Source organism: Pleurodeles waltl, chromosome 4_2, assembly GCF_031143425.1.
Source record: "Pleurodeles waltl isolate 20211129_DDA chromosome 4_2, aPleWal1.hap1.20221129, whole genome shotgun sequence".
Taxonomy (NCBI): Eukaryota; Metazoa; Chordata; class Amphibia; order Caudata; family Salamandridae; genus Pleurodeles; species Pleurodeles waltl.
The window spans coordinates 928,344,328-928,368,237 of NC_090443.1; the positions used below are offsets into that span (position 1 = coordinate 928,344,328).

The 23,910-nt window shown below is 42.0% G+C and overlaps 1 protein-coding gene across 1 annotated transcript in view; it reads left to right on the forward strand.

Moving 5' to 3' along the window:
- LOC138293478 (cytochrome P450 4B1-like) overlaps nucleotides 1-23,910 on the forward strand; it is a 159,628-nt gene that overhangs the window by 53,996 nt on the left and 81,722 nt on the right. Inside the window, exon 5 of the mRNA XM_069232717.1 lies at nucleotides 15,011-15,135. Within this exon, the coding sequence (XP_069088818.1) occupies nucleotides 15,011-15,135 (125 nt within the window). The remainder of the gene's footprint in view (nucleotides 1-15,010; nucleotides 15,136-23,910) is intronic.

Sequence of the window (23,910 nt, forward strand, 5' to 3'; positions counted from 1 at the left end):
AGAGAAGCCTTCAGGGGAGCCCTCACCATACAGCCTTTAGCCCGTTCTGCAAGCTGCAGGGTACCAGGATCCCGTTAGTTGAGCCATAGCCCTCGGCCATTCCTTCCTCCTTGAAATCCTCCAGTTTCATTGTCAGAAACTACATGTACATGTTAAGTGTCTGTTGGTGTGTATGTTTCTCTCTCTGTATCCTTTAGATTTTCATCTCACTGAAAATGCACAAAAACCAAGCAGAAGAGTGGTACAGCACTCTAATACAAGGCAACCACTATTGGCAACCTTTTCAACTTTGCTTTCAAGGTTACTCTTTTAGAAAACCTGTCACAACCTCCTTTTTCATATTAACCTTATCTTCTACTGCTTGACTGACTACTGTAGTTAACCCTTTCTAACACTCCTGAAAAGATAGCCCAGTTTGATAGGGGTTTTGTCCGGATCCGCAGCTCCACTGCAGCACTCAGCGTTGCCCAACGTGTAACTTTGCAGCAGATCCATGTGGGAGTACAAAAATCATTTTGGCTATCTGTGCTCAAACAATGTCATTTATAGTCCTGTTTGCATAAATAAATATATTACCAATCATACTTTATAATACATTTATTACACTAGAACTGTGGCTACAAATTCACAATCTAGTCTTCTTAATCCCCTTTCCTCCATGCTCCTGCACCATAGTAAGACATTTTTAATTCTTTTTCACTACTTAGTGTGAATCAATTCATTTACACATCTCTTTGAATAAAACATATATTTACAGGTAATCACACTTTTCACCAATTCTTTTCCCACTAGAACTGTGAACAGAAACTCACAGTCTAGACTTTTTTTAATAACAATCCTCCCCATGCCCCTGTAGCTCTGCTACAGTGGTAACATAGTCTGCAACATTCTGCAGACTATGTTACACAAGTTCATAACAGTTTCTGAGAGCATCATGCATACCTTTATAAACAAATGTAGCAGATGTGTTTGTTTTTTAAAAAATAATAACACATCACAAACATGAATAGTTTTTGCAATTTCTCCATAGCCAATCAGACATCTACTTACTTTTCTTACAAAATCACAATCTACTCCTATGCACTGCCATATTTACAACAACCAATCAAATGTGTTCCTTTAAACTTCAACTAGTAATCTCCATTTTAAATGCCTTTCATTTTAAATCTTTCTCATTCAGCTGCAGCTTTCTGTGTGCTACTCCGGCTTCTGTCCAGAATGCTCAGAGTGTGGATTGTGCAGCATAGCTTTGTCTTCTGGGCCAGAGAGAGCTAGAAAAAATGGAATGGACAATGACCTGGATTTCTCTAAGGTGGATATTACTTGGGTTGGCCAGAGAGGGTTAAAGTGCCATCAATTGCTCCCTTTGGGTGAAAGCATTAGGGATTGGCAACATACAGATCTCATGATTGTGCACTGTGGTGGCAATGACCTGGGCACAGTTACATGGGTAGGAACGGAAATCCTAAAGAAGAGTACCTTTGGAAAATTAATTACAATTTTCCCACAAACTGCCTTAGTTGTTTTCTAATATTTGCTAAAGGTAGAAGTGGAAGTGGCCAATTGACATCTGTCCACAAATAAACAATTTAGGAAACATGTTAATAAACTGTTTTCTACCAGAATAATTTAGGATTTGATGTGATGTCATATATAGAAATTATGGAGTTCACCTCACAGAGAAAGGCAACAGGGTCTTCCTGCAGAACTTGAAAGACTGCATCCTGTTTGATATGTAGTTATCAACTACACACCATAAATACAAAGGCTTTTTTCAGAGCCAACCCTTTTACGATAGACATTTTATTTTCAACCCTGTTTTTTCAAATCTCATACGGATCGCAGATTCAACCACAGCTCATGAAAACAACAATAAAAAGCATATCTTCTCAGTTTGTACTCATTTTTTACTGTTGTGCTGATTTTCTTATCAATCCCTGGAGTCAGGGAACTAAAACCTGCCCCCCTCATATCCATTTCTGCCACATATTACCCCCAAGACAAGACTCTAGTGGCTATTTCTTTTCTTCTTAGGTGAGACCAAGTTAAGACTGTGTGAGTATCACTCTGGGTGTTACAATGTATATGACACTATCTCACTTGGTGTGAGAGCAGGTGTGAGAGTGTGTCTGGGTGTGACAGTGGGTGCGAAAGTGTATGTCTGGGTGTGATAGTGGTGTGTGACTATATCCACATTTGTTGATGTACGAGAGTGAGTGTGAGAGAGCCTTTCTGGGTGTGATAGTGGGTGTGAGAGTCTGTCTGGGTGTGAGTCAGTGTAAGAGTGTCTGGGTGTGAAAATGTGTGTGGGAGTGTGCGAGGGATATGACAGTGGGTGTGAGAGTGTGTCTGGGTGTTAAGGTGGATGTGAAGGGTGTCTCTGGATGTGAGAGTGTCTAGGTATATGAGTGGGTGTGTGAGGGTGTCTGTGGGTGTGGGAGTGGGTCTGAGAGTGTCTGGGTGTGAGAGTGGTTTGCGAGTGTCTGTGGGTGTGAGAGGGTTTGTCTGGGTGTGAGAGTGGGTGTGAGATGGTGTCTCTAGGGGTGAGATTGGATGTGAGAGTGCTTGTCTTTCTGTTTGAGTGCGCATGTGAAAATAATATATTTACACCTTCGAAAGGTCCACCTTGTGGCGCGCAAATTTTATGGGTGCAAACGTGAGGAAAGGACCATTCCTCTACAATCTCCAAAACCAACAATTGTCAGACAATTGATTTGTTGCACTCAAGGAGAGTTTTATTGCTTCAATCCAAAGAAGTATAAAAAAAACACCACCAACCCGTTTCAACCTCTCGGTCTTGATCACAGTTTACTGGTTTTGGAGATATATATATTTACGTTTCATGAACTCAGTGGATCCATCATGGAGTTACATTAATGGGCTGTGCTGAGCCCCATAGATGGATTCCCGGATCTCAAAAAACATCAGGAAAAAGTTTTAAGGCATTTTCTGCCCATTACTTATTGTTTTGAAACATATATATTAACCACATGAAGTCAGGGAACCTCTACCCTGACCCCATCAACTCCATTGCCCCACACATTTCTGCCCCAGAGACGTTTCTCTGATGAATCAAAACAGTGGCCATAATTTCCCTGTCAGATTGGGGTCAGCCAATGAGATTCTTGGTTTGACACGTGAATCCGTGAATCCACGATGGATGGATCCACGTATGATCCGTGTTCCTAGATATCTATATTCTTTGACCTTTAATATTTCTAAAACTACTGAATGGATTTACACCAAATTATAAAAAACACAATCTGCTCCAAGATGTAGCTTTATGCTAAATTTGGTAATTTCGTTCAGCACTTTGGGCCGTAGGTGTGTCTAAACACCACATGAAAAAATGAATGGCGAAAACATGTTTTAGGACTCCCCTTTTTCTTGGCCCCTGCTTGACTGACCACCCTGAATCTTTCAAGACAGCAGCTGGACTGACCAAAGTATAGGTTTTGAAACTTTTGTGAAGATTTGTTAAGTGGCGCCCAAGTTATTGGCAAAACAAAAATGCTCTTCCTATGGAAACTGTGTCTTCACTATAACTACCTACTTGCGACTGCCATTAGGTTTATTATATTTTTATATATATATATATATATATATATATATATATATATATATATATATATATATATATATATATATATATATATATATATTTTTCGCTGAAAAAAACAAAGGTTACAGGAACATTATGGTTAGGAAATAGAATTTAAAAAAACCTTAGAAATTCACTGAAAAAAACAAAGGTTACGGGGACGTTACAGTTTGACTCACATTTCAGTCATTCAAAACCAGTAAAATTCAGCAGTTTTTGTAACCTGAGCTAACTATAACTTACTCCCCTGCAGTGCATGGCTTATGACTTCACATAATACATCACTTATGACATGGTCAGTGACATCACTACAAAGTCCCTGTAACCTTTATTTTTTTAAGTGAAATTCTAAGGTTTTTTAAAATGTTTTTTCCACTAACCTTTGACAGTGAGTGTGTGAGTGAGTGAGTACATAAGTTTCTCAGTCGCTTTGTGAATGGGTGAGAGTGTCTGAGTGGGTCTGTCAGTGGGTGTGTGAGTGGGTGCGAGTCTGAGTAGGTCTGTTAGTGTGTGCGTGAGTGTCTAATTGGGACTGTGCTTGAGTGTCTGAGAGGGTCTGTGAGTGGGTGCGTGAATGTGTGAGTGGGTCTATGAGTTGGTGGATGAAAGTCTGAGTGAGTCTTTGAGTGTGTGCATAAGTGTCTAAGTGGGTCTGTGAGTGAGTGTGAGTCTTAGTGGGTCTATGATAGGTGTATGAGTCTCTGAGAGGGTCTGTGTGTGGATGCATGAGTGTCTAACTGGGTCTGTGAGTGGGAGCATGAGCCTAAGTGGGCTTGTGAGTGGATGCATGAATGTCTGAGAGGGTCTCAGAGTGGATGCGTGAATGTCTGAGTAGGTGCATAAGTGTCCGAGTGAGCATCCAAGTACATCTGTGAGTGGGTATCTTAGTGTCTGGGTGGGTGTGTCAGTAGCTGTGTGAGGTACTCTGCCACAAAGGAACCTCACCTAAACCTTTTATCTAACAAAGTCCACAGCCACACGGCCACCATCCCCAGGCCAATTTTGGCCTAGGGGACTATATCCTCCCACCCCCCCCACCCCCCGGGTACGGCCTTGAAATATTTTTTTTTCATGGTAGAGGGGGAGCCCTGCCCTAATTCAGTAGGGAATGGGGCGAACACGGCCCCCCTTCCCAGGCTAATTTCGACCCCGGGGCCCCTACTGCCATTATTAACGCCTGGAGGGCAGCCGTGGGGGCCCCAGTGAGGTGGTGGTCTCCTAGGCATGGGGTGGGTGGTGTGCAACCCCACCACTCGATGTTAAACTAAGCTTCGGGGAGGTGGTGGTCACAGAGTCCACAGGGCCCCTGCACAATTTTTAATTATTAAAACCCCAGGGAGGTGGTGGTCTCCAGGGCCCGGGTGGGTCTGCGCAGCCCCCAGCTATTTATTTTTTTTAAACTCCGAAGAGGTAGAGAGCCCCCATTATAATTTACTGAGTCCTGGGGAGGTGGTGGTCCCCAGGGCATTAAAAATGCCATAGGAGGAGTGCCCTGTGTGCTGTCCTCCTTTATTTTTTAAATACGTTTACATGCTTCCTTCATGTGGCTCACCTGGGGGCTCTAGTATAAACAAGCGCAGAAAACCAAGCTTGTGATTTTGTTCTTGGTCCCCAACCCCCACTTGACAGACCACTCCAAAACTTTCCATGCATAACAAGAATTAGCAGCACATTTTCTTTGTAAAATTTTGTGAAGATACGTTAGACGGTGCCAAAGATGCTCGCACCCTAAAGTAACAATAACTCGTGCCACCACCCCAGAGTTTTGTCTTCAATAATTTGACTGCTAATGCATTTATATTTTCAATGACATTATAAAAGTTGTCACAAGTGCTGTAATATGTGGGGTAATTAGCAGTGCATGGGAAGGGCGCAAGTTATAGTTACCTTAGGGTGCAAGTTGTAGTTACTTGAAATCACTCTACCTGCTGAATTTCTGTGGTTTTGGGCAAGAAAATTCAAAACCTAACTATAACGTCTGTGTAACTTTTGTTTTCTTCAATGAATTTCTATGGCTTTTTTCAATTCTGTTTTAAAACTATAATGACCCTGTAATCTTTATTTTCTTTTTCAGTGAATTTCTATGGTTTTTTACCATAAAATATTTGTATTACTATACGTAAATGTGACCAGCGTTGTGCATGGCCAGGGTTTGGCCGCAGGGCCTGGCCTGTGGCCAGACCTTGCAGCCAATGCGCTATAACTCACCAACCCTGTGCCACACACAGCCTTCAGCCGTGCACGGTGGGTGTTGGCTGTGGAGCCTGAAGCCAACCCCCTATAATTACCCAATCCTGCAACAGGAGTTGGCCGCAGATCCTGCAGCCACCCTTATAACCATGCTGCTCTGCATGCATAAGCCTCCGAGTGAGTCTGTGAGTGTGTGCATGAATACCTCACTATGTCAGTGGGTGCGTGGGTCTGTGAGTGTGTGCATGAAAGTTTGAGTGGGTGTGTTAGTGGGTGCATGAGTGTCTGATTGGATCTGTAAGAGCGTGCAATAGTCTGTGGTTCTTTGAGTGGGTTCATGAGTGAGTGGATACGTGGGTGTCTGAGTGGGTCTATGAATGAGTGTGTAAGTGTCTTAGTGGGTCTGTAAGTGGGTGAATGAGTGCTTTAATGGATCTTTGAGTGGGTGGATGTGTGTCTTGAGTGTGTCTGTCAGTGGGTTCGTGAGTCTCTGAGTGGGATTGTGGGTGGGTGCATGAGTGTGTGAGTGGGTCTGTGAGTGAGTGTATGAGTGGGTCTCTCAGTGGGTGAGTGGTAAAAAAAAAAAGTAGGTGGCACACGTGAGCAGGTCCTCATGCCAGCTCTCCCTGTCACAGTCCTCCTGTCCAGCTTGCCTGCAGTCAGCTACCTTCTGCTACCTTCAGTTTTGTGCCTCATCTGCTTGTTTTTTGCTCATTTGTCTGCCTCTTTTCTCTCCAGCCATTTATGTTGCCTCTTTCTGCTCGTTCTGCCTGTTACTTTGCCTCTTTCTACTTGCTCCTGACCTTTATTCTGCCTCTTGCTGCTCGTTTCTGGCCTCCATTGTGCCTCTTGCTGCTCGTTTATCACCTCTATTTAGCTCTTTCTGCTTGCGATTTTCTGGTCATTTCTGACCTTTACTCTGCCTCTTGCTGCTGGTTTCTGACCTCTTCTTTACCTCCTTATGCTAGTTTTTACCCTTCATTCTGCCTCTTTCGACTCGTTCCTGACCTTTATTCTGCCTCTTTCTTCCCATTTCCCTCATCTATTTTGCCTCTTTCTGCTTACTTCAGACCTTTATTCTGCTTGTTTCTGACCATTATTCTGCTGCTGGCTGCTCATTTCTGACCTCTATTTTGCCTCTTTCTGCTCATTTCCTACATTTACTGTGCCTCATTCTGCTTGTTTCTGATCTTTATTCAGCCTCTTTCTGTTAATTGCTCACCTTTATTATGCCATTTTCCTGCTCGTTTCTCACCTTTATTTTGCTTCTTTCTGCTCCTTTCTCACCTTTATTCTGCCCCTTCCTGCTTGTTGCGGACCTTTGTTGAGCATCTTTCTGCTTGCTCCTGACCTTTATTTTTCCTCATTCTTCTAGTTTCTGTCCTTCATTCTGCTTGTTTCTGACCTTTATTTTGCCTCTTTCTTCTCGCCCTGAGACCACAGGGGAGCCTCTGGGCACCTGCGGTCCTAGCCAGCTCCCCACCTCCTACGGGAGCTGGCATTACTCTTGCACAGAGGTAGCTGCTAAACATACAGCTCCCTGTGTGCAAGAGCAATAGTTTAATCTCTTTCCAGGCCCACATGTCGGCAGGCAGGGAAAGAGATGAAAAATCCTCCTCCAGCGGGCAAGAGCACTTTGACAGATCTCTCCTGCTGGAAGTTGTGTTTGCTGTGACGTGGTAGGAGCGGTCAAAGCTCCAGCCAAGTCAAAGCAAACACCTATGTCCTGGGGTGGGCACCCAAGGAAAAAGCAGGAGCTGGGTCTGGGGGTGGTGGTCCTCAGGGCCATTATTGGCTCCACAACAGGGGATGCGCTGCCCCCTCCAAACTTGAATTTAGCCTCAGGGAAATAGTGGTGGTCCCCAGGGGTCCACAACGGACCCCCTCCTATTTTTATTTCAACTCCAGGGAGGTGGCAAACTCAGGGGCTGTGGGGGCTGTCTGCCCCCCCCCCCCCCAAATTGAAATAAATAGCCCTGGAGAGGTGGCGGTTCCCAGGACTGCTGGGGGCATGTGCCCCCCATGTTGATTGTTTAGCCCCAGGGAGGTGGCTGTCCCCGGGGCTTTGGGGGGGGGGGGGTGCAGGCCCTTAGCATGTATTTAGAGTGCACCGGGAAAGTGGTGGTCACAGGTCATGGGCAGACCCATCAGCATGCATATATTAATGTGCCCGGTGGAGCTGGTGGTCCCCAGGGCTACAAGTAAGCTCTAAGAAGGGTTCCCCATGTGCCCCCTCATATTTTCACCCCCAGTACCCCTGGGGCTTTTTTCAAAACCTGTGTTTGTTTTTTGTTTTTCTTGCCATAGTTGCAGACACCAAATAACAAAAAGGGCGCTTTCTGGACCAACTGCTACCTTTCGGACAAATTTAGTGTAGTTCCTTCCAGCGGTTCGGGCTGTAGTCCTCTTAAGAAACCCTATGCGAATTAACATGAGGAAAACACGTATTGAGACTCCCCCTTTTTATATATATAAAAAATTAAATCGCAGACAATGGCGGTCATGTAACAGCGCGCTCTAACTGCTGGTGCAGGCAGCGGGGATTCACCACAACCCAAACATATGTACTACAACACAAAAATTCTGCTGCACCTCTAGGAGTTGACAATCCTTCCATTTATTCACAATAGTTTCCATCTGCATCACATCTTTGTTCACAAGGCATTTCGACCATATGTCTTTCTCAAGTGGATTTCAAAAAATTGATCAGTCCTTCATATATATATATATATATATATATATATATATATACCATTGCTTTCATATACCATTGGCTGGCATATGGAAGCAGTCTGAACACATGTGTAATTTAGTTGCATATGTTACAAAAACGATTGATGAACCGTTACAAAACAACCATGTTAAGAAAATTCAAATTTCCACGGGTGTAGATGTGTATGTGCAGTTTGTTTGAAGAAAACAGCAAATTGTTACATTATTCAATGCAACAAAAGTATGTGCAAGCTTTTTCTGACCAAACATATTACATATTAGCTTTCTAAGAAATAAAAAAAAAAGAAAAATGCTACACCTTTCCAGCTACCGCTAGAGAGTCTGTAAACCAATTATTTAGATATGCCCTCTATTATGAGGACTGTACGTCCAAAGCAGCAGCGGCTGCATACGCGGTCAGTCGACAATGAAATGTAGGGTCTAAAAGAGGGCATTTTATCAATATAGGAGATCACTGTATGTTTTAGATCATGGCATACATATAAATAAGAATTGCTACTAACATAAGGAATGTGTGGTGTTCTATCATAAGATCAAGGAGTTTTTAATAACAACCGTCAACAATATTGACTACAAAATATCGACTACTGCTAAATTGCCATGGAAAGTATATATTTTGATGTGTATAGATTCACTATTATTAACATCAACTTTACTTACCTTGACAACCTTGTCATTGTAAGCAGCTATAGATTTAAGATTAGCATAACCTAGATTTGCACCCTCATGAGTCTGTTTCTTCAAGACATTTCTTTTTATGGGAAGTACTTATTTTATTTTTGTTCATGCTCATTTTACACAAGAATGCAACGTCTAAATAAGGACTGGCAGAGAAGACTGCTGTCATCCTATTCCACAACAGTGATTGCTGGCATCACAGATGATTCATATTGCTTGTTTTTAATTTCAGCAGTAGCTAGAGCTATGCGTGTTTTGCTGCCCAACATACTGCCCACTCAGATTTTCAATTACAATGAATATGCAGCAGAACTTTTACTTACAATGAATTTCACTGTACATTATTATCATGTCTGTTCATTTATCCCGGTGAGTGACTAGGATTAACTATATTTTACAATTTGGATAGACGAGGACAGATCTAGATATACAATATATCCCTGTCAGATATCTAGCATTAGTAGCTAAATTGCTGGATGTAGTCCAGTTGGTAATTAAAAAAGAAAAAATATATATGCTAAAAATTAGGGCGTTCCAAGCAATTCGAAGAGCTGCTGAAACTAAGTGACATTTTCTAGCAGATAAATCTGAAGAAGTGTTTAAGATTACATTTCTTAGCAATTAAGTTCACAACAATGTTTATTTTGATGGATTGAGGATATAGAGCTTAAACCTAGGGTGGGCTAAGCAATTCTTGTAAGCGGTGCTGGAGCTGATTGAAATTTGCCAGCAGGGAAACCTGAATTTTCCAGGAGCTCTGCCACAAGCTGACAGTCAATCCACCACTCACAAAAGAGTCTGCTTCATGCTCTTGTGTGGAATCAGTTCTTCTTAGAAAAACTCATCTCGTCAGCCAGAGCATTGCTATGCATGACTCCAGCAAATACCAGCTTTGGAGTCAAGCAAGAGAATATCAGCTTATGCCAGTGGATCCGATAAGGAAGGGCTTCATGGGAATGGTGGGCTTGCTATTTCACAAAAATTATGATGACCTTGTGATCACGTCCTTAATTTTCCATTTACCACAACAAACTACAATTGGACACGTCAAAGAGATCATATGGATCTTTTGACTTTGATAGTGAGAAAGTTTATGGTTTCAAAACAACCCATCAATTCCCAATATAATCAATAAATCAACTAGTAAGTCAGTAACTTGAACACATCATGACCTTTTTGGCCATGAATCACCACACAAATTTGGTAAAGTTTAAACATTTATTGCCCTTTAGATTAACAACGCTAAGATCACGTAAATCAAGCGCAGAACCAACTGATAGTAATACATGAATAACACAGATTGACTAAAACCTTTAAAGAATCTCAGCTTCCACAGAATATAAAATGTTAGACACTCAAGAAGAATCATACATAATAGCAGCAATATCACATGAATAATTGAGACTGAATACATTTAGTTACAGCAGATGAATGAATAATCAATTCATAGAGTAATTGAAACTTGGGAAATGTGGCATCCTAAACTAACATTCTGGCGCTAACAAAAACCAGTGGTTTGCTTCTAAAGGAAAAACATAAAACCTGCAAGAAAAACAGATACATCTAATACTACCTCTCCTTAAATGGGTTCAGCAAGTAGTGTGATCTTCTTCAGATGAGCATCTTCATGGTCAGCTTTCAATGGACGGTGTCATATAGGGAAACAGTTCTGTAAAGTTTGGCCTTAATGCATATGAACTGTCAGTGGCAGAAAGCACATTATTTCATTAGCAGAAATAATAAAAAGCACATTTAAACACAGTCAGGAGCAGAGAAAGTCTGCTCTCAGCAAAGGAAATCAGTCAGTCAAAGGTAAAGAGAATCTGCTCTCAGAGAAAAGAAAATCTCCTCTGGACTGCTCTTACATCATCTAAACACTGCTATATTAAGCCACAGAAAATAACTAGGTACTCTGCCATTGGTTGACTATAGGGTGACTAGGCAAGAACCAATCAACGGTTCTCCACGTTTCTTGATGTTGCATTTTTCTCTGCTTTTTCCTTTTGCTCATTGTTCAGCTTTCCACATTAACGTCACCAGTTCCATCAAGGAAATACAACATGTTTCAAACTACACAACTACTGCAAGCCATTGTTCTTTAATAAAACTATTTAGCAGGAAACTACGAATTTATCTAGATTCAGCACAAGAACATTACTCTCGGACATTAGTTCATCACACAGGATGGTTTAGAAAGAAGAGAAAGCTTTCCACTGCTGTCAGTATTTTCTAAGCATCACATTATTTCATTCTGAATTAGTTTTACACAAGCATTTTTAAACACACAGTAAAATGTGCAATGCAGTATAACATTTCACAAAGTTAAACTATTCATTTTCTAAACTCTTAATTATTATTTTTTCATTACCCACAGTCAGTAAAACATAAAACACATTTTAGTTAGATGGTGATTCATTATTATTTTCGAGTTAACTGTGTCAGTTTCAGTGTAGGCCTCATTTTACATTTCAGCCTTGCACTTTTAAACAGACGTTTTTTATTTAGTTAATCCCACAGTTTTATTATCCTTTTCACACTCTAACAACCTCCATGAAATTTACACTGAGGGTCTGTTCCAAAACGCCTCACACCATAAAATGATGCCCTGCTGTTATCAATCCATTGTGGTTGCAATTGCTAACATACATATATGATGACATCTTGACCCGAATCAGATTACTTGGTATTACTAGCTAAATATGTCCAGTGTATCTCTTTGAGGTCTGTCTCGAGGCATCTTGCAGCATTAGAACCACACACATGTTCTATCCAGAAATTTTACAAGATTTTGGGGCTATTCATTAACGATACATTAGACAGCTTTGATATTTGCAAGATCACTGGGTTGAATTCATTAGAAGGGTGGAGCTATGCCTCCCTCCTGGTAGAAACCCTGAGAAGGTGTTCAGTTCTTCTCTGGTTTCTGGAATGGTTAATGATACCATGCTGGGATCTCATGTTACAGTCCTCCTGAAGCCGGGAAAACCTCCTTCACATGGTTTCTCTTACAGGCCCTTAGTGCTACTAAAATGTGACATTAAATTGCTCGCTTCAATCCTTGTGGTCCATCTTCATCACATCTGGCCTTCTCTTACAGCTCCACCTCAATCCGGATTCTTTTGTAATAGACAGACAAACGACAGCACGCTTAGCAGTGGCACACTTGGAAATGGCTGAACAGCGGAAGAAACCAATGGCTCTCTTCTTCCTCGATGTCAAGGTGTTTCACAGGGTTGACTGAGTATACTTATCCAAGGCTCAAGATAAGATCCACTTAGGGCCCAAGGCCTTCATTGATGCCAACTTTCAGAAACCCACTGCCAAACTTATGAACAGTGTGTCCTTTTCCCCTCTAATTATGCTCACCAGCATTACACAGAAGGAGTGTCCTTTATCCACCCCCTAGTTTTCGCCCTTATGATGGAAACGATAGTGGCCAGGATCCAATCTAACCCCGCAATTCATGGCATGATTATAGATGGCAGAGAACATAAGTTTGCTCTCTTCACCGACGATATCCACTGCTTTATTACTGACCCAGACACCACCATCCCGGCACTGATGCGGGAGCTAACGTCCTTCTCTCAAGCTTCTGGATTTAAAACCAATTTCTCAAAATCATGGGGCATAGGAGTAGCAGACCCCCTGAATAGTTTCAGTGACCTGATCCAGAGAGGTAGCTTCATATAGGAGACATCATTTAATACCTACCTAGTGGATCTGTCTCCCACTATGCACAAGTGGCATATATAGCTCCTCTTCTTACTTCTGTTTTCAAGGACCTCTATTGGTGGGGTAAACTGGGGATCTTCTGGCTAGTCAGGCTTAATAGCCTTAAAATTAACTTCATGCCTCACCTGTTGTATGTTCTCCAAACTGTCCCTCTAGCCATCCTCAAAGCGACTCGTATACAAACGGGTCAAAATGCTTGACTTTCTGCGGCGATGCAAGTTCCTGAGAGTGGCGAGGGCATCACTATGTATACCTGTAGCAGAGGATGGCTTCAGTTTTCCAAATTACCTCACATACATCCTTGCTGCAGAACTCCTCTCCCTGGACTGCAACTACATCCCCAGCGGCAAACTTTGGGTTCAGGTAGAGCAAGTTTTCTCCCTGATTTCTCTGTCTGGGCTTCAGTGGCTTCTTTTGTCGGCCTGGACGGGGGCCCCCCCAGCCGCTGTTGCTGAAATCTACACTCCTGGCGTAATGGAGAGAGGTGCAGCAGAGATGGACATTTCTGACCTCTCTTTCCACTTACCACCTTGACACATAACCCAGATTTTCGCTGGCCATGGTCAATCCTGTCTCCTTTAATTGGACTCAGGGCTGCTCTCATGCCTTACGAGACTTCTCCAATGATGGAGATGAATGGCCACAGGAGGACCTGGTTGCTAAATTTGCACTGACCAGGCGGGACACCTATAGGTTAAGTCAGTCACTCCACTGGGCTGTTAGACCCCCAGCATGCTTAGCTTTAGAACTGACACAGAAACCTGCCACAGAGGCATATCATGGCTATACTAAAGTACCTTGAACCTTTCTTCCTCCATAAATCATGCCTGTGTACAGCAATGGGAGAGGGAATCGGACACCGAGATTTCTGACAACACATGGGGTTTGTATGGCAGATAGCTGCTACATCTTCAATTTGTTTTCACTATAAAGAGGAGAGCTATAAAATGCTAATGTCTTGGTACCTCACACCAGATAGATTTGCAAAGATGTTTGGGAGTTCATATTTGTGTTGGAAGGAATGTGGCAACCGCAGCAGGTGCTTACACATTTGGTAGCCCTGTTCGGTAATCTAAAACAGTCTGGGTCAAAGTCCTCCATACAATACACAACACTTTTTTTCCTTCAGTTTGTTATTCTTTTTAAAAACATTTTAGTCATTCTTTTGCCTTTCAGCTATATCTTCAAATTAAAGTAATTCAAAGCCAATAGTACCTTTTCTTTGAACCATTAAAAATCACATTTTCTTGTGATCTATTTTCAAACTAAAAGGGTTTCTATATTTTTGTCGAAGTAGTCCTGGTTTGTACAAAGCACTCATATTGTTCTGTTAAGTATATGTGATGGCTATTTTGTGTAATATGTATATCTGGCTAATGTATGGAACAGGATGTTTTCTTTATGTTTCTTCCTTTTATTTTTGTGGCATATGCTTTCAATAAAAACATCAAAAATTGCACCAGCTTCCTAGGTCTAGCCCTATTGGATTTTCCAGTACCAATTACCCATAACTGTAACTCTGACATTCCCTCTCTCGCTATTCCACATGCTCCAGCAGGAACAGTCCTGCCCGAAAGTCCAGATTTTAGATGTTTGTGTTCAGGGTCAGGGAGGATCCAGCCTTTTAGTTCAGGCTAGACTGTTCCTGTTTGAGAAGGGCCAAGATTGATTGGAATGTGGCTGATCCAAACTGTGTTGGGCATAAGAATGATGGGTTTGAGTGCTACCCCAAGCGATTGCCAGTGGTTAGACTTATTTCAAGTGTTCTTCCCATCACCTTTTATGCAGGTAATTTGCAGATTTATATTCTTTGTTTGTTGTGTCATGTTCCCCTAATAAATATTGCACATAGTACTACAGTGCTAGGCAAACCTCATTATTAAAAATGTATCCGTATAGCTAATGTTTGTAACACATCATCACGATTTTTGCAGACTGAGTCACATAAGATGGTAGTTGTGAACCGAAAAAAGCTGTTATTGATGTCTACAGCGATTGCCTTCAGCAGAAAAGAGCAGGACAGGTACGGTTTCATGCATTTGCTTACCCTAAGCTTTTTTTGTGTCTCCTGAACAGGATAAATGGGAAAAACTCACAGTTCAAAGCAAATCAGTGGAACTTTTCCAATATGTTAGTCTAATGACCCTCGACAGTATCATGAAATGTGCCTTCAGCTATGACAGCAACTGCCAGATGGAGAGGTGAGTGGTTTAACATTATTTCCTGGGTATTTATGGGTTTGTTCTCATCATCAGATCATCAGAGAGGGAAGCGTTAACCACTCTTTGGCAATGTAGCGCCACCCTCCCCATGCTACCAATTATGATCTGGGGATGGAGACAGAGATCATATGGCAAATCCATGCTGCTGCCAGCTTCCCGCCCAAAGCCCTCCATGTTAGAATGCAGTTACAGTAATTGCTGCACAGTAGTATCATGGCCAGGTAGCAAGGGAGGATGGTGGAGAAATATGTCAGCTCTGAGCAGCCGGTAACCCATTGCGTCCCTCTCCCAGGGGTTTATATATTCACCGAGGGGATCCTGACCCCAGGAATCGGTGAGGCAGCCTAGTTCGAGCTTGCTTCCAGAAGCACCTCGTATTTCTTAGGCTAATTCTCCCTGGGTGTACAAACGATGCCCTGCAATCAAGGGAATAGGTGACATTTTCCTTCTGGTGTTATTTATTCCAAGGTTTCCAATCCGTCGAATGTCATTTTTTGCAGAAAAGGGATGTTTGTAAATTCTAGGGAAGTTCATCCTAAGGATGGAAGTGTTGCCTTGGTTCTAGAGTATCCTCTGAGACATCCCGAGGCTGCCACACTAGGACATTGCAGAGACTGGTAGCCTTGAGGTGATGTGTGCCAGCTATCAGTTCCAGCAGGGGAATCGGGGATATCAACCTCGTGGTGCTTGCCCTTTCAAAGTCCTCCAAATCCTTGTCATAGCCCGGCTGTCCTGTAGTTTAGGGATAATTTTGCAGGAAAATGGCAGGATGGTGAAAGGGCTTTGACTTTTTGCAAGTAAAAATAGAGTTACTTTTTTAAACGAAAATCAGTGCTTTTTATGATGAGCACTCAAAATATACAGTTCCAGTCCAGCAGTTATGACTTTCAGCGATTTTTTTTTTTGTTCTTGTTAAAGCTTTGTTTTATAGAACAGAACCCAGGAACTTATTTTGTTTGCGAATGATTTCATCGCGAGCACCTCTTCATCCCATGCTTTATTTTGGCATTCTTTTGCCTTTTTACCTCCCCTCCTCGCCCTACCTCCACCTTTATTCTCCTACTTGAAAACACCCTATTTCCAGTTTAAAATCTTCTTTCTACGCCTGAATTGTTTCACGTGCCCACTCCCCTCCTCGTTTCCTCTCGCAATCCAAAAGTATATCACTGTCTTTTCCCATCACTTTAGGGTTGCATCATGGGTCATTGTGGATCACTTGCTGTGCCATCCACTGTTAGATTTGTAATACTGTAATTTGCTTTTATTTTAAGAGTTTGGTTTGGTTTCAAAGGAAAAGGGAATTACTTTTAATTTCGCCCCAGTCCCACAATGCCTCTGGACACGAGCTTCACCATATTTAGTTTTCTTCACCCCCATAGTCTGTGCACCTGCCTGTGATGAGCCTACATACTATTCTACATTGTGTAAGTAGGTTAATCTGCAGTACTACAGAATAAACCTGATTGTTAGGGGTAAGTAGTGTTTTCTGTTTGAAGCATGTGTTGTAGATCACATTTTCTGCATAGACTACAAAGCAGTGACCTCTTCGCCTAAGGCTGTAGATGTTCTATATAGTAGTGGCGAATAGTCTTAAAATGAATGACTTACCTGTGCTTCCTTTCTTGCTTGAATATAGCGCATAAGACATTTGTGTACAGATGTCCATATTGTAGCTTTTGAAATGTTTTGAAATTGATTGTTTGCCATGATTGCCATTGTAGCCCTCTTTTGCCATGTAAGCATAGATTTTACAGCATGAAAATCCTCAGCAGTGAAGTCCACAAATCCGTTATTACATTTATTTGACGTTTTCCTTATGGCATTCGTTCCCTGTCGTCCCATTTTGCCTCATTTCCCCTCCCTGTTTTCAGGTCTGGTTTAACAGACAAAAATAACACATAAAAATATTAGGTAAAGTGGATTTTTGGTCAGCTCCCATCAACCATTGTTTGCTAAAAGTGTGATTCGCATTTTGTATTACGATAGCACACGTGGAATAGGAGAGTGAGTCAGTCTCCTGAAGTCTTTGTTTTGCTTGAAGTGTCATTCACATTGTGGATCAGCCTACTGAAAAGCAACTTAGTATTTAGAGTGTCATTCGTGAGTGACAGCATTTTGCTTCATAACTGAGTATGCGTGATGAAGGGATATGCACCAAGAGGCAAAGGAGACGGACGACCTCCGTAGACACCTAGAAGGTATAAGCAATATCACTGGCGGCTAGGGTAATGGGGCTCTGCCTCATTCAGCTTATATCTTCAAATATTTTTGTCTTACAGATAAAATATTTCATTGTAATATGTTCTGTGCACAACTAACCCTCATTGGAGATGGTTAGAAGGTTAGGCTCTTTTGGACGCCTAAACTATAAGTGCCTTTGTGTTGGGTCATAGGATGAAATTAGTAGTGCTGTCCTTTTTGTAGCTTCTCCATTATTGTATCAGTTGTTATTCCAGCTCTAAGAGGATCCGGTCGCTTTAATTTTCTGTAGCAGTGTAATATTTGCCTGACATTCCCCTATTCTGTGCCAGGGCCAGACAGTCCGAGGCTTTCAATCAGTCCAGACTTCAAGTCCGCTTATTGAAGTCCATGTAAAGAAGTCCATCGCTCCCTCATTGAGGTTTCACATCAGGCCTTGGGTACCAGACCAGCCCTGCTCTCTGTGAGGGACTGGCAGAATGGAGGCTGCCCTTTTCTTGGTACCCATGTTATTCGATAGAAGAGTCACAAGCCGTACACTGTTAACAATAAACTTAGGGTTCATGAATCAGTGACATTGGGAGGCACACATTTTTTTGTCATCATCAGAATATGTTGTCGCCATCATCGTTAGATTGATAAACCATGCTAATAGGAGCCAAATATCAAAAGTGTAGTATGTCACCATCGTGCTCATCAACCCCAGTGCTCCATATGCTTAGCGTTCTCCAGTCCATACTGTCCAATGGCTTTTCCCATGCTGCCGTGAATGCCAGACCACAAAAAGGTGTTCTTGAGCTCCTGCTTCAGCGACCAATCATGCAACCATTCTGTGTTCTCGAGCAGCAACATTTTAGATAAATATATTTCACACATGGATACCCTGACCTGAGTGATGTGAAATGAAGCCCAGGTTATATCTGGGGTAGGTTATTAGTCAGAGACTAAACCCATGAAACAATCAAGCTTGCACGTAGATCATTGGAACTACAACACCATAAGAGCACACTTGGGCAGAGTATGTCCTGTCACAGATTCTCACAGAGTTAACACTTGCACACAGTGTCAAACGGATCACTTACGTATTTACTTGGTAAACCCGTGTTACAAATACTTGCTCAGAGAGTGTACAGCTTCGTAGTAAAGATACCAATGTGAACATTCACTAAGGATTCCTGAGGGACATGTATGTATGTCTATATGTATGACAAGTATGTATGTATGTATGTATGTAGTACGTGTATAGCACAAAACTAGCCTGAAGTGAGAGTGCAATACAGTGTGAAAGGCAAAGATACAGTCAACAAGTGATTGCCGTGGTATCGTGGCGTAGAAGTACACCGGTATTCCATTGTGAAGTTGTCTTCTTTTAAAGAAGTGTGTCATCCTTAAAGTGGTCTTTTCACAAACTCCCCCTCCCGCCCCTCATGTGGCTGAAATTGTTTTTGTAGGCCTTAGGACTCTGCACTTTACCAATGATAACCAGTTGAAAAGTGCTTGTGTTTACTCCCTGAAACATGGTAACATTTCCTTACACCTGATTGGCATATTTCCCTTACTAATAAGTCCCTAGTAAAGTGGTATGCAATATAACAAGGACTAGGAAATTAAATGCCACTAGTGGGCCTGCCACACTTTTTTGTGCCGCCCACTTACATAGCCTTTGCAAACATGTCTTAGGCCTGTCATTTGCAGCCTGGATGCAGTTTTAAACTGTCCTTTGGATAAGCAAAATGGCCCCTTTACCGTGCCTAAACCTTCCCTTTTAATCCATACCTCCAAGATAGACCTGAAACAAACCATAAGGCAGGGTGCAGTGTATTTTTAAAAGGATATTTAAAAGGTTGGTCATATACTTTTAAGTTTGGCATGTGCTGGTAGTGGAAAAACTCACAAATTTGTTTTTCACTACTGTGATGCCTACCTCTCTCATAGAATAAATTTGGGTTATTTTAGTACATTTAATGAGTGATAACTTTAGTCTGAAAACAGGTCGAAATCTCATGATTGGTGTCTACAGAATTGCAATTTAAATTCCTTTTTAATGGTAAAGTCAGATTGTAAGTCATAATTCTGAAAAATTACGTTTAGAAAGTTAGCATTTTTCTCGTCCTAACCATTTGGTGTCTGCAGCCGGTTCCTGGGTCACATAACTGAGTATAGTTGGCAGTTGGCCTTTGTGCAGTCCTCCCACACAGCCACACAAATAGGGAGACTGTGTGTTGGCAGGATGAGCCTTCTTATCTGGATGGGAGGGGCGGAGCTATACATAGCCCAACTTGCATTTCAAAGACACTGCCTCCAGACTCACTCAAAGAACCTCACAATAGTCTTTTGTGAATCTAGATATACTGGGGCCAAGGCAGGGAGAGAAAACAATCCAGACAGTTTTGTGGAGGGAAAACTCCAGACGTTTCTTACACTTCAAAGCTTTCACTAGCTAAAAATAAGGCCCTCAGGCCAACTCATCAATACACCCTTGGATCTGTGGATACTACTGAAGAAAGACTTCAGTGCTGCCAGATGACGCCTCTGCTGTTGGAGGCCTTCATTGTGGCCTGAGAAGAAAGACTGGACATGCTCCCTGCGTCCCAGGCTACCTGAGTGATTCCAAGGTTAAGCTGGCTTGTTCCGAGCTACAGGGATAAGCTGGCTTGTTCCGAGCTACAGGGATATAACAATCTCCGGTGACCTCCCTGCAGCTGCCCAACTGACCTGCTACACTGGACCTGTCTGAGCCTGCAACTGAACTTGCCTGAGCCCTGCTTACCTCTGCAAGAGTGAGTCACTGATCTCCAAGATGCACCTCTACAGGCCATGGGCCCTTGGTTGGTGTCAGAGTGCACTCCCCTACTACAAAGGAGAAATCCTAAAGTCTGAGCTCTTTGCGACTATGAACAGGCCTGTTGGCACCAAGACCTTCCTGCCATGTCAACTTCCAATGCAAAGCTCCAGTGAAGCTGACTCTTTGCAGTACATTGACCGCCAGTGACAACTGGCAACGCAAGATCTGCACTTCGCACGGCAGCACCACCAGCAGCTTGTGAAAGCCAACTCCAATCTCCAGCCATGACTGTCTGCAATGCTGACATGATCTTCCTACTACAGAAATTACCATCTGCAACTCCTGACCTTCTCTTTGTGCTACAGTGATGATCATCCACAATGCCGTCGCTGATCCTTGTGGCCTCCTCCACTTGACTGCTCACTCTGAACCATGATAAGGTAATTTTTTCTCTGTGACTAACCTGGTCCCTATATCTGGCCCTTGTTCCATCTAGGTCTGTCTGAATGTGTGACTTTCACATGGTCTGGTACAACCAGATGACCACAAGTGTCATTTTGTACCTTTAGGTGCTATACTTACATTAACTCTTTGAAATTGCATATCTCTGGTTCTACTGATTAGATTTTTGTCATTTTACTGTCAATCTTTTTTCTTATGTCACATTTGCTCTGTGTTCACAAACAGAGGTCAAACGTCAAGTCTTATAATTAATTCTCCTTCTGAATGCAGAGTTCCAAGACTTTGTAAGGTGAACTGTGTGGCCTGCTGTTTAGAGTATAAAATAAAAGGATGTAGGGTGTAAGGTTTTTCCTAACACATAACAGTTAAATGATTAAGTCAACTGTACAAACATTTAAAAATATATTTCACTAGTTGAGAAAGACCATTTTTTATATTTCTGTGTGATGAAAAAACTGTTTTAATAGGATAAAAACAAATCAGAATACTTTACGTGTTGATAAGCAAAGTATACGTTTTCTGAAACCCAATTTTCACAGATTGTTAATACACTGTATAGTTTTTATTAGTAAAGCTGCAAGTTAGGGGGAAGAATTTTGGACATTTCTTGAAAATTTCCTGGGTGTAGTTGACAATATGCTAGCACTTCATGGTTTAGTACCATAGGGCCACATGTACAAAGCTTTCTTCTCATCGCAAACGGCCGAATTCACAGAATCGCACAGTTTGCGACAAGAAAAAAAGCATTATGCGATGTACAAACCCAATTTTGCAATTTGGTAATCTCCGAATCGCGAAAAGGGTTTGCAAGTCACAATTCGAAAGGAGTGTTCCCTTTCTAATTGCACATTGCAATGCGATGTATGATTGTTTTGTGACCGTGAACGCGGTCACATAACAATCACAGTTAGCAAACATTTCAAATTGGTGCTAACCCATTCACAAATGGGAAGGGGCCCCCAAGCGAAAATATTTTTTTCAGAGCAGGCAGTGATCCCACTGACCACTGCCTGCTCCAAAAAAATGAAAAGAACACTTTTCATTTTTGGTTTTGAAATGCATTACGTTTTTCTTTAAGGAAAACGGGCTGCATTTCAAAACAAAAAATACTGCTTTATTTAAAAGCAGTCACAGGCATGGTGGATTTTTGTCACCATCCCTGTGAGTGAGGCCATTCCCAATGGGGTTGCAAATTGTGACCTACCTCATGAATATTAATGAGGTGGGTCATTTCCAATCCCACTAGGAATCACAAACAGTGTGAGTTACACTGTTGTGCATTTGTTATTGGGACTTGCAGTTTGCGAATCACAAAGATTCGCAAATTGCAAGTCACATTACCAAAGGGTCGTACATCCGGCCCTTATTTGTGAAAAGTGAGTGTTTAAACATAAACGGAGAAACACTCCTGCCCTGATGGCAATGCTGTTAGTAAACTAAAAGCAAGTCACGTGTCCCCTATATGTGGGCTAGATTCTTGTGATACATGCAGCAAACTTTAGTCTGCTTAATCAAACAAAAGGTTTTTTTTGTACTGCAGAAATGCTGAGCTTACATATTTGAAAATGCAGTCATATGTGAGAATATAGTAAACAGGCGACTGTAAACTATTTGCTAGGATCACACATCTTGAGACCCGTTTATGGGTCACGTACATTGCAGTTAGGTTGAGTAGATTTAAGTTGCTCGACCTGCAGGTCTAGTAACATTTTTATGATTTTTCAAGGCCTGCAGAGTGATTGCCAATAGCTGAACTTAAGTCAAGTACACCTTTCATCATTTTGCTGTTGTTGTAAGTGGAACGGCTATGTCTAATCCTGAATCCCACATGAACTGTACTATATGACTCAATCTATTCTTCTCCCTGTTCTTTTGTCATTCCACACTTCACTGTCTTGAGTATGCTTCTCTCTCCCTCCTTGCTCCTCTCCTTGTCTCAGGGCTTCTTTTTTGTCACCTTTTTGTCTATCTATGCCTTTTCAATTGGTTTAGCAGCCTTTCCTTCCTTTTTTCTTTCTTTCTTTCCCTCCCTATTTATTCTCTTTTCTATATTTAACTCCACTTTATTTCCCTCTCCATTTCTTTGATATTCGCTTCTTCCTTTTTCTTACATCCTTTCCCAACATGCCTCCTTTTCTCTTTACACTCAAATCTCCTCTCTCCCATACACCAAAATCTTCTTTCCTCTCTGTCCTTCGTTGTCTTCTTATTTTCTCCTTTCCTTTCCAGTACCTTTTCTTTCTTTCCAATCCCAGTTCTTGTCAGTTCTTATTTTATGTACTCTCCTATTTTTCTTTCTAATTTGTTTTTCCTATGTTTTTGTCCATTTTCTAATGGTGTCTGTCCTTTGCCTCTAGTCTGTCTACTTCATACGCCATTCTCGTCCCTGCATTCTTTCCCTCCTTAATATCTCATCTCCCTAGCTGCCCTCCTCCTCCCAAATTCTTTCTATCCACCTATGTCATTCCTCCCTTTCTATTTCTCCTAATTTCTGCTGCCTTTTCACTCCATACATGACCTTCCACCATGTCTCATTGTTCTCTTTTCTTTTCTACCTCCTAACAAGCTCCTGCACAGACCCATCAAATTAATGTTTGGCTTTGCTCTGCCGTAGCCTCTGTTCTGAATTTTACCAGTGCCTGCCTGTTAGACTTGGCATCTTGCGTGATCTCCCCTAACTTTTTGCCTCTGTTTCCCAGGTTGTTGATGTGTGTTGGACTCTGTTTTTGCTGCTTTTGATACTTTTGGCACTTTACTACTGCTATCCATTGTAAGTGCAAGTGCTCCTATGTAAAATGTATGTGTAATTGGCTATCCATGATTGGCATATTTGATTTACTAGTAAGTCCCTAGTAAAGCGCACTAGAGGTGGCCTGTGCCTGTAAATCAAAAGTTACTAGTGGGCCTGCAGCACTGGTTGTTCCACCCACATTAGCAGCTCTGCAAACATGGCTCAGACCTGCCACTGCAGTGTCTGTGTGTGAAGTTTTAAACTGCCAATTCAACTTGGCAAGTGTACCCACTTGCCAGACCTAAACCTTTCCTTTTTATACATGTAAGGCACCCCTAAGGTAGGCCCTAGGTAGCCCCATGAGCAGAGTGCAGTGTATGGTAAAGGTGGGACATGTACTGGTGTGCTTTACATGTACTAACAGTGAAATACTGCTAAATTCAGTCTTCACTGTTGCAAGGTCTATCTCTCTGATAGCTTAACATGGGAGCTGCCTTAAATGTTATTAAAGTGCAGATTCCCTTTGGGAGCAGATAGAAATCTGCAGTTTAGGGTCTCTAAACTCACAATTTAAAAA